The sequence below is a fragment of the Mesoplodon bidens genome (genome assembly GCF_964165515.1).
Source record: "Mesoplodon bidens genome assembly, chromosome: 12".
NCBI lineage: Eukaryota > Metazoa > Chordata > Mammalia > Artiodactyla > Ziphiidae > Mesoplodon > Mesoplodon bidens.
In genome coordinates this window covers 52,632,752-52,645,079 of record NC_138168.1, presented here as the reverse complement: position 1 = coordinate 52,645,079, position 12,328 = coordinate 52,632,752, and the positions used below count along the sequence as shown (strand labels likewise).

General features: G+C 35.7%; 1 protein-coding gene across 3 annotated transcripts in view; it reads left to right on the top strand.

Moving 5' to 3' along the window:
• Positions 1 to 12,328, top strand: part of MAN1A1 (mannosidase alpha class 1A member 1) — a 181,927-nt gene that overhangs the window by 58,468 nt on the left and 111,131 nt on the right. For all 3 annotated transcript variants that reach the window (XM_081250807.1, XM_081250806.1, XM_081250808.1), the window contains one exon: positions 1,214 to 1,294. In XM_081250807.1, the coding sequence (XP_081106933.1) occupies positions 1,214 to 1,294 (81 nt within the window). The remainder of the gene's footprint in view (positions 1 to 1,213; positions 1,295 to 12,328) is intronic.

Genomic DNA, 12,328 nt, shown 5'->3' with positions numbered 1-12,328 from the left:
TTGTGGCCTCTCCCGTTGCGGAGCAACAGGCTCCGGACGCACAGGCTCAGCGGCCATGGCTCATGGGCCCAGCCGCTCCGCGGCATGTGGAATCTTCCCGGACCGGGGCACGAACCCATGTCCCCTGCATCGGCAGGTGGACTCTCAACCACTGCGCCACCAGGGAAGCCCTCAACCACTTATTAGTTGTCTGACCTTAAGACAGTCATAGTAACCACTATAAATCTCAGTTTCTCCGTTTGTAAAATGTATGTAAGAATAGTAATTATTTCGCACAGTTGATATAGGACTAAATGACATAGTCCATATAGAGATTAGCACAGGATATAGAGCTTTGTAAATAATAATAAAAGCAAGCTATTATTGATGTATATAAGAGCTGTTTTAACAAGGTACAACATATATTATTATAATCTCCTTTATGCAAAGATGAAATTTCTTTTCTCAGAGAAATGTGATCATCCCAGACCACAGACAGAAAATTTGGGAACCAGCACTAGAACCCAAGTCACTCCAACTTCAAATCCTATTTACATTCTAGCTGTGCTACTTTAAAATGATGTGGGAAGAATTCTAGAATAATGTTGAACTACCAGCAAAAGTATAAAGAGTCTGAATGGTCTTTTGGGAAGAAAAACAGGCAAATGAATAAAATAAAAGAACACAATGGAAAAATAGAATGTCCGGGGCCTGTTGCACCTGCACAAAGAATATTGAGTATTGTAGGGCTTCCCTGGTGGCGCAGTGGTTGAGAGTCCACCTGCGGATGCAGGGGACGCGGGTTCATGCCCCGGTCCGGGAAGATCCCACATGCCGCGGAGCGGCTAGGCCCGTGAGCCATGGTTGCTGAGCCTGCGCGTCCGGAGCCTGTGCTCCGCAATGGGAGAGGCCACAGCAGTGAGAGGCCCGCCTACCGAAAAAAAAAAAAAAAAGAATATTGAGTATTGTATCTAGTGTTGAATAGAGGGAGGAAGTAACTTCATTTTATAAATATTTTTATAATTGTTATTTTAAGAGTCAAAAATTTTTTTCTGTTTACATGTGTTTTGACACTGTTAGAAGGCAGGGCTTTTCCCTCTTGTGTATAAATTTCTCTGGGCAAGCATATAGGATTGAACAAAATTTAAATATTTCGTGCACTTTATCACGGTGATATTTTTCTCAATTGTGTACTACCATTTATATATGAACCTCCTTTATTTTGTTTCCACAGAATGCTGAAGTTTCTGTTTTTGAAGTAAATATACGCTTTGTCGGTGGACTAATCTCAGCTTACTACCTGTCTGGAGAAGAGGTAAGATGAAAAGTGGCATATAAATGGGAATTATGAAGTGTCTTAAAATGATATTCTCCAAGTAAAGTATGCTTTTTGTGATATCCATTAAATTTTCATGTTTTGATGGGCCTCTAGCATATACTGAATTTCTTATAATATGTACTAATTAAATAAGCACACTGGGAAAGTCTGACAGAGCATGTTGTCAGGAAATGTTAGGCAATGCCTTTAAAAAAGCCTGGCTCCATTATGTTATGTATGGTGTGATTAAAACTACAAATTATATATGCCTATGGACAAAGTAAAGAGTTTAGTATAGTGGCAGGTTTGTGGATTTCTTTCTTTAAAAATTATTTTAATGTTAGTATAATATTAACTTAATAAAAACTTTTTTGAAATAAAGCTTGGCAAGTGAGATATAAAAATCAGAGTATTTAAGAAATTGAGGGTGTGAGTGAGATACTCAGCTTCCCAGTGAGAAGTCCTGTAGGCCAATAACCCTACATAAAGTGCTTTGCAACTCCTTCTAGGTTGGGGCTTAATTAATTATCGCTGCTCAGAACAAAGAAGGAATTTTTAATTTAGCTGCCTTTTATTGATAGATTAAGAAAGGATTTTTGTATCATGCTCATGAAGAGCACAGATGCTATTTTCCTGAAAGGTTTTGGACAGCTTTATGAATAACAACCTTAAGATTCCACTAAGAGTCATTAGAATGGACTTCACCTTTAATTTCAACAGTGTTAAAAGCTGACATCAGGAAAAACTGTCACGTATTTCAATTGCATATCAGTCAGATTTGTGTTAGCCTCAGCAATCTGGCTGGGGGGAAGAGGGGATCTTACCTAGTGGTACTAGTTCATGTATTTCTGTGCTCCTTCAAACAAATTTAAGCAGAGCAATATATGCTTAATGAGAAAGACTGCTTTACTTTGTTTCTCGTCTCTCAGATGCTTTCCTAGTCATAACAAAACAGCCTGTACAATCTTAACATTCTCCTTCTTTTTAGATTTTATTCTACCATAGAGATTTTCAAAGTATATAGGTGGCTTCTATATTCCCCGATATCTGTCCTGTTTGTGATAACCCCTGTTCTTCATTATCCCTCTTCTTCCCTTTTTCCAGTCGCAAATAACTTCATTTGTTCATTTTGGTGTAGGATGTTCTAAACGCTAAGCCTGGGAATCCATAATTTTAAAAACTCAAAATTAAAATTAATTACTGTTTTTTTACTAAAGAAGTTTCTGCTTTTAGAATATATGTCTTTGAGTATCCAGTGCCTGTGTATTCTCATTGTTTTTGGCATGACATACTTAGGATGACCTTGGTTTTAACTTCCTTCATCATTTCTGTGGGGTGAGACAATTTGGAGGAAATAAGGACTTATTCATTGTACCTGGGCTCAGATAGGGTAATGGAGCATGCAAAGAGAAACAATTATGTATTTCTTCTAAATATTCATCATGTAGATTAGGATACTTTTTTACTCATAACAGTGTCTTAAGTTTATATACCTGTGTTTGTTTCTATATGTGTGTATGCTTACTAGAGACATATATGTTTATATACTGATATAAATATAATACAGATATAGCTTGCCTACAGATAAAATCATCTGCCTAAGACATTGTAAGGATATTTTTAAATTCTATACTTAGCTAACTTTAGTAAGCAAAAGACTACAAAGAACACCTCCTTTGAAAATAATTATTCTTTTAGTATATATGCTTTGTCCTTATCCCTGTGCAAAACATTCATTGTGTTAATTATATCTATATTTTCTGTATTTTAATTTTATGATAAAAGTTACCTTAGGTACTTCCTTTCTTATATATCAATACTTTTCTTTGTTTCTATGGAATACATTTTTAATTTTAGTTCTTAAAGATTCATCTTCTCAGCATAGTTTTTGCTAACTATTCCCTAAACGTTAGACAGTTGGGTTGCTTCCAGTATTCCTATATTTTGAATAATGTAGCTATAATCAGCCAATAAATATATTTATCCTCTAAAGTGGGATTGCCAAGGAGAAGCGATTAGTATAAGACTGTTTTACCATCATCTCCTGTTTCTTCCTCCCAATTATTACCTCATCACTGATGGTTGCCTTTCATTTGACCAATGCACTCAGGAGAATTAGCTGTCAGGAATGTGATCAAGGAAAATTATTTTACCCTAAGTCTGAGCTTGATCTATTTGTCTCCCTATCAAAATGAAAAATTGGGCATTCGTTTAATAGAATGAACATCAACGTGGCCACATTATGGATTAGTTGGTTTTAGATTGTTGATAAAGTTCTATGCTACACACTCTTTTATAGATCAAGGTATTACTAAGATAGTCTAGGAAAATTCATCTTCTTAAATTATCTCATAGAGGGACTACTAAATCACCATAATTTAACATTCTCATTTCATCACTGAGGCTCAGGAGTATTCTGAGAACATCGTATAAATCACCATCAGAAGTATATAGGCCCACATTTATGTAAGTTCAAGATTCTTAAATTTATGTTACAAAAACAGAAGAGGAAATACCACTGACTTGTGTTATCTGCTTCAGGAAAATTACAATTAGAAACACTGAACAATAATCGAGAATGTCAATGGACCTCTAAACCTACGAAAAGAACAATAGGAACATGAAATACCTGTTGACATATACTTTTATTAGAGGGACATATTCAAAAACTTGAAATGCCCCAGCTCAGTTAAAATATTGTGTAGTGTTATTTTTTTTTAAAAAGCCGAGCCACAAGATTTCCAGAGTCTATATAAGAAATGCAGATAACCACGAGAATTACAAATGGATGGGATAAAAATAAGATGAATACCAAATACTAAATGATCAGTAATAAAAATAAATAAAAGAGATAGCATTGCTCTATTATAAGCTCAACGGAAACGAAAGTCCTCATTGGAGATAGTAAATAGCAGCATCTAGAATATCATTACCCAAATTATGTTCTATAGACCACTAGTTTCTTTAGATATGGCAGGATAAATCTGTATCTGTATACATACTAAAAATAAATTTGGAAAAAGTTACATCCTATATTCTTTCTTAGAAATTCACAGTTCACAGAAAAAGAAACTAATTTTATTTCTCTGTATTTCCATACTTACTTAACTATAACCTCCCTCTTTTTTTTTTTTGTAATGTAACATCTGCTAACACTGAGTTACAAACATTGTTTCCCAGAACAAATTTTGGGAACTATTACTGTAGAATAAGAGTAATCAAAGCAAAAGTGATATTGAAAATTGGCAAATGCAAAACAAGACATTTCAAGAGAAGACGATACATATGGAAAATAGCATGTATGACTATACCACATATTATTATTTGTTTTACAACAGAAATCAGTGGCTGTATTGAGCAGAAAGTAAACTTAATGGGATATAGTGATGCCACAGACTCATAGAGAAGGCTGAAGAAGAAATTGGAACTAGCACTCTCAAGTTGCCACAGAGGATCTCTTTGGCTCAACAATCTCTCTGGGCCACCCTAGAATTAATAAACATGCACTAATTTTTTCCTACCCTTGTCAAGACACAAAGTTCCAGGAGAAAGAGGTCAATTGGCAGTTTTATTTAATGTGGTCCCTTAAGGATCTTAGGAAATGAAAGAGAGCATATGATAAAAAGTCTTCCACAGGGTTTGAATTCAGTATCCCATGAGGACCAAGTATAGATAATTCCTGAATAGGAAATTGAAGGCCCTATTGGAAGGGTAGGAAGAAAAGATGTTTGGGAGTCAAAAAAAAGACATAATTCCACTATGATGAATAAGGGTGTCAGAGGAAATAGACAAGCTGTATGGAAACTGATAATTTAATAAAATACTACTTAGGAAAGCTTTTCCTGATTTGAAAAACTACTTTATTCTGTAAATTGAGAGAGAACATTTAGAACTGACAAGGTATTTAATCCTCAAAGGAAACATTCAAGTAATATGTTTTAAGTATGTGAACTAGAAAAAGTCAACTCATCAAAGCTAAAAAAATTGAAGAATGAGCTTTCATTGAATAAAGGCAACAAGGGCATCTGACCCAAGACTGGGGAAACACATGTAATAGATTTTTACATTAGATCAGTTTACTGTGCCAAGGTAGCCTTCATTCTGAAGGCAGCAAAATAACGTTTTCCCAAATTAACCAAAAGAAATCCACTGCTCCAGACACCCCACTACAAAAGATTGCTGAAGGACTTACTGAAAAAGAGAAGTAGCTAATACCTCTAATTTTAAAAATATCAAGGGGGAAAACATAAAGGAAGTGGGTAGGATTGTGGAGTGGGGAGGAGAGAAATAAGATTGAGAATGTGAGTGTAGTGGTAGAAAGATCTATTTTTTTCTCATAATAGGATTCAGACATTTGGGGTGCTGGACCTCAATTTTGTAGAGTTTGTTTAGTGATGATCCTTATATATACTTTAGATATTAATTTACTATTTAGCATTCATTATTGAAACTTTATAAAATAAAGGAATATGATAAACTGAATAGGTAATATTTTCATTTTAAAAGGTTTAACTTAGCAAAATGATATTAGATTACAGTAATTTTGCTTAAATTTGTAATTGTTTCCATGGTTAATGAGTTAAATTGTCTCATGTTGAATATTTTATTAAGATTGGAAGTTTATTTTGTACTTTAAAAGGGACCTAGGAGTACATGGAATCGATTCTAAAATAATGTACACTTTCATCAAATGAAAATGCTCCCTTTTTTTGGCCTACATTGAATTACAGAAATCATACCTACTCCCTAACTCAGGTTTTCTATGTGTCTCACTCTGTACAAAGCTCTATCCTATATTTATAATTGTTTTTGGAAGCACAGAAGTTTTATTAGCCATAAGAACTTTATCTCAGTAATTCATGAAAGCAGTTCTACAGTTTGCCAAGAATTTCAGCTCCAAAACCTATTCATGGCTAAGGTATAAATGGCAGAAGCTGGTATAGATTTGTACCTGATTGATAAATGTGGTAGACCAAATGAGAGGGCTTGGCACCTAAAGGAGAGGGAAACTCAGAAAATTAACTTGTTTCTTAATGAAATATGTGTATCCCTTTTAGTTTAGCACAGTACTTTGCACATAGTAAGTGGACTACAAATTCATATCAGCGAGAATAGACCTATTATGATGCAGTAGCAACCTCAAAATCTCAACGGTTTAAGACAATATGCTCGACACACTCTTTGTGCTTTGCCCATGCCGCATGCTCTGCCCACAACTCTGCTTCTCATCATCCTCCCTCCAGAGCCCAGACCGGTGCAGCAGCTGCCATCTGAGTCATTTCCATTTGCCAAGGCAGGAGGCAGGGTGTTGAGGTGGCAAAAGAAAACCTGGAAAATCACACACTGGCTTTTAACATGTCTATCAAAAAGACACCTGTTACTTCAGCTCCATCTTATTGACGAAAGCAAGTCACATGGTCACTGTAACTTAACGGGTTGGGGGACAGGATGCAATGTTACCACCACATGCCTGGGAGTAAATAGTGTTAATGACTGCCACAGTAGCCACGGACTTGGGTTAAACTGTATAGCCTTCCCAGCTGCCAGGAGAAGCAGAAGATAGGAATCTGTGAAAAGAGGGGAATTTTTTCAAGGGTCCCCAAACTGGAATTAGTCTGCACCACAAGGAAAAGACTTCCATCCTGTGGCCCTAGGGTAGTAAGTAGAGAGTCATGCTTTGGGTTAGGAAAACATATTCACTGACTTGTCAAGTAAAAGGCTACTCTTCTAGCACTTGTCTACAAAATTCTGTTTCTGCAAGAAACATCTCCTATTCTAGACTTCTCCAACCTTCCAAATTTCAAACAGTAAAGTTGAGAAACCCAGGTAAACTATGCTATAGAAAAGGAATGCCTGTCATCAGTACTGCAGTTGTCTAGTGGGGGAGCTAATCATCGCTCTTCGGCAGCACCCTGCTGTGTTGAGCAGACGTTGTGGACCTGGTGCCTTTCCTCCAACCACTTCCTCTTTGATTTAAGTGTTTGCTCAGACCAGGAACTTGTTGTTGTGCAAAACCTAATGTAAAAGATGAGGTAATATGTTTATATTTAGATTTATAGTGAATCATTTCATAATTTACAATGTTAAAACCAATACTTAAATCATTTTTATTGTCTGAATCATATTGAAATAGATTTCTAATACTAAATTTGTGTGTGTATGTACATGTGTGATTTAAACAAAAGCTGTACTTTTCTAGTAATATTTCTGTATTTTTTTTTCTTTGAAATTATTGCAATGTCCTTTAGGAAGGTATCATGAGGTACCTATAACAAGGAACTTAAAATTTAATGGGTCTAATAGAAAATTCCTGAGAATTGTGATAATTTACCATCTGGTAAGTTCATTTATTTAGTGGATCAACATAGGTTTATTGAATACCTGCACTGAAGCACTGACTGCACTCACTTGATGCTGCAGAAACAATGAACAGGAGAAACAGTCTCCACTGACAAATATTGATTCGTTTAGATGTTATAACAACCCTGTAAAGTAGGAGTAGATATTGTTTTGATCCTCATTTTACATAGGGAAAAACAGAGCACTGAGTGTTAAGTAACTTACCCAAGGGCATACACAGCAGCAGAGCTGGCCTTCAAAGTTGGACAGTCTAGCTACAAGACAGCAAGTAGCAACCAGACATTAGGAATCTCAAACATAGAAGATAGAAGTAGGGTATAGGCTTGAACTTATGAGTCATCAACAGCTAAATGATAATAGAAGGGATAGAAGGGAATGGGGCTGCTGAGAATGCATATAGATTGAAAAAAGGGAGCCTTAACATTTAGGCATTGGTGAGAGGAAGGAGCTAGAAAAGGAGACTAAGAAGTGGTAATCCCAGAAGTAGGAGGAAAACTAATAAATGTGATTATCACAGAAGCAAAGGGAAAATAGTATTTTGAAAAATGAGGAAGTATTCAGTTGTGTCAGAGGTTGCTGCTAGGGCAAGATGTTTAAGGACTGAAAATATCTTTGGACGTAGCAATATGGAGGTCACGGATGACTTTACTGAAAGTACTTTTAGTAGAATAATAGCATATAATCCAAATTGTTTTTGATTGAAGAGGAGGAGGTCTTTTAGAAGGTAGGGGAGGGTAGGATTCAGAGGACAGATAGCCTTAGGGAGTGGTCCCTCCTCCACTGCAGTATGAGAGAGTAGAGGAGAAAATGGGCACACATGTCAGTGACTTAGTAGATTTGGTGGCAGAGATATGAGATGTTTACTATGCGATGGCCCCTGTTAACTGTTTGAAGAAGCATCAGACAAGGACATCTGCTGAGGTTCACGGGGAGAGAATAGACATTTCAGATGAGTGTGTATAATTTGAAATTGTCATTCTAGAGAGGGTTGTGACTAGAGATACATGGTAGAATTTCTGGACAGTATCTACATGGGTGACCATGAATTCATGGTGGCATCAATCCTCAGGTGTATGGTATTTCTTTCTCCAGTAGTGCTCAGCAGTTCAGATACAAGCATGGAGAAGGTGGTTGGTTTGTTTTCATTGAGTTTTGCTAGACAGATGAGACAGAGACACCAAAAAAGGCCTGGATTTTATGGTATTGGCAAAAAGTTTCATTAAAATTATAGACCATAAAGTCCAAGAATGAATATAAGACAGTATGAAAAAAAACAGGTGAGTGATGGTTAGAGAGAAAATGGACTGGTTAAATTGCCTGATATTTAGTTGAAGTAGGATAGTAGAAGTTGCAGTAATTTAGCAGATGACTAGAAGCTCTGGAAGTTAAGGCTATATAGTGGAATGTATGAATAAGATATTTAAAAAATAGGGAAGTCTTGAATGATGTCATAATCCAGGATAACGTCACAAGACTGAGTGATTAAGGAGGGATTTTGCCAGAAGCTATCTGCATAGCTTACTTTGCAATATATTTTAATTGAAAGGAAAAAATAGGTCTTAAAAAAAAAACTTTCAAGCATCAGTGAACTTATTTTTAAATTTGCTAAGATATAAACACTTTACATAATATTCATAAATCCATATGAAAATATGTACTGAACAATGGCTGCTGTTTAAACAAAAAAGAGAAAAATATTCATGCAGTATGAAATTTAAATATATGATTGTTAGACAAACATTCATGACTCTAGAGCCTTAAGAAGTCAGTACAGATGATTAGAGTTGGCAGTAGAAATGTAAACAAAATGCATATTAACTAATTAGATTAAATGCAACTATGTACCTGTGCAGAGCTGTTTCTTTTAAGCTATAATAGATGAAACTGTACCTACAATAAATTTAGTAAATTTGATTGTAGTGATGTGAATTTGTTTTGAATTTCCTTTAGTCCATTCAAGCTGCTGTATGCTATAGTAGAATACCATAGACTGGGTGGTTTATAAACAGTGAACATTTATTTCTCATAGCTATGGAGGCTGGGAAATCCAAGATTAAGGTGCCAGAAGATTTGGTGTCTCGTGAGGGCCAGCTTCTTGTTTCATAGATGTCCATCTTCTCTATATGTCCTCACATTGCAGAAGGGGTGAAAGAGCTCTCTAGGATATCTTTTATAAAGGCACTAATTTCATTCATGGGGGCTCCACCCTCATGACCTAAACACCTCAGAAAGCCTCCACCTCCAAATTATCATCACATTGGGGTTTAGCATTTCACATATGAATTTTGGGAGGACAGAGACATTCAGTCTATAGTAGGTGCCTTCTAAAGTATGTCTTCTAAAGATTTCATTTACAAAGCTTTCTTGTGTTACCATTTTATGATGTAGATTTATAGTTTATGTATTTAAAGTTTTTTTCTTTAAAATGTTTTAGAAGATAGTTTATTGACAAATCTTAGGGTTAACTATTCTAGTAACTTAAGCCATTTCTGATACATTATAAAGTGTTTCTCCGAGAGAGATCTGCTGATATATCTGGATATACAAACATTAATTTTGCATTTGGAAGTTCATCTTATAATTTAGCTGGAAATTCTTTTACATTGATAATAAAATGGACCTAAGCCTTGAGGGTAATGTTTGCTTTTTAACTTAATAATTGATCTTTATTTTAATCTGAGGCATCCCATTCCTCTGAAGCAGTACAAATAGTGACTAATTCCAGGGTCCTTCAAAATGAGGAAATCCAAGAGGTTTAATGATATGGGCATAGAACACAAGAATTTTTTCACAGCTCTTTATTATAAACACTTTTGTTTTTCATTCATGCCATTAGGTAGAAGGTTAGGGTTAGACCAGATAAGCAAAAGAGATTGTCACGTTTGTCTTATAAGTCCCATTTGGTTGATGCATTTATTTGTTTAATCTTATTTTAACAGATATTTTTAAGTTCTTCATATAATAATCGTGACAATTGCTCTAATTTATAAATTGCTGCTAACTTCTGTGTTTCAATTCTTATAGCTAACTTGGTATTAAAATTATTAAATGGTGGCTTCTTACTTTAGTCTTCTGTCATACACTTCCTCTAGTCAGGTAGAAAGTAGACTTATATTCAATTTAGATTTAACTATTAATTCAAATAACAACTGTAGCATGTGTGTTGAGTGTTTTTTTTTAATATCTTTATTGGAGTATAACCGCTTCACAATGTTGTGTTAATTTCTGCTGTACAACAAAGTAAATCAGCTATATGTATACATATATCCCCATATCCCTCCTCCTTAAGCCTCCCTCCCACCCTCCCTATCCCACCCCTCTAGGTCATCACAAAGCATCAAGCTGATCTCCCTGTGCTATGCAACAGCTTCCCACTAGCCATCCATTTTACATTTCGTAGTGTATATATGTCAGTGCTACTCTTTCATTTCGTCCCAGCTTCCCCTTCCCCCACTGTGTCCTCAAGTCCATTCTCTACATCTGCGTCTTTATTCCTGCCCTGCCACTAGGTTCATCAGTACCATTCTTTTAGATTCCATATATGTGCGTTAGCATACGGTATTTGTTTTCCTCTTTCTGACTTCACTCCCTATGATAGTGTGTTGAGTTTCTGCTATCTAATCTTTATGACTATATAATGCATTATGACTAGACTTAGAATAATATTAACCCAGAGTTTAACTCTGAAGAATTAGGTATAGTGGACCTTAAAGCTCTGTCATCTTGTCAGGCTTGCAGTTATTAACCTGTTTAGTTGCTTACGATTCACATCTTTATTCAGCAAATATTATGTGCCACCTATGGTAATTTTGAGCATCTATTATGTGCCAGGCAGTGTTCTTGTCTCTGGAGGATTCAGTGATGAAGAAACTAGACAAAGTCTCTGTTCTCATGAAATGTACGTGCTAGTGAGATAAAATACTAAAGAAGTTCACAGTATAATTTCAGATAGCAGTAAGTGCTGTGAAGAAAATACAATACAATCATGTGATAAAGAGTGTCAGAGAGAGGGGTAGGAAGAGGAGGACTACTTTAGGGTGAATTTAGGGAGCTCAGATTGGAATGACACCATTGAAGATTTGGAGGAAATAACATTCGGAACAGAGGAATCCAAGAGTTCTGAGTTTATGGTAGATTTTTTCTTTTCTTTGGGACAAAGAAGAGGAGGAGGAATGTGATGGTGATGACATTGGTGATAGACCATTTTTTGAGGGTTTATTGTGTGCCAGGTGTACAATATTAATACTGGAGAGATTTCATAATCTCCATGTTGTAGTTACACTGAAGCTCGGACCGGCTGATTCCTGAGTCATGTAGGACTTGGTAGAACTGGAATTAGACCCTGCTCTGTCTGCGCCATAACCCTGTCCACATATTTCCCAAAGCCAACAGGGTTAGTACCACAATCTATCTTTCTTATTTACTTGCTCATCAGTTCAACATCTAACCCTCATGTAATGAGCTAGCTGCAATCTTCTATAACCCATGAAATCTTCCACTTCCTAAGCAACAAAGAATAACTGATATTTGAAAACTAAACTATGATATGTTAACACGTATGAGTTTATAACAGATTTTTATTCCAGTTGTATTTGAAATTATTTATTCATCACATTCATGTCTTTTTCCAAAACAAAGTTTTCCTTGAGTTTTTCCAAATTCTTCTTTGAG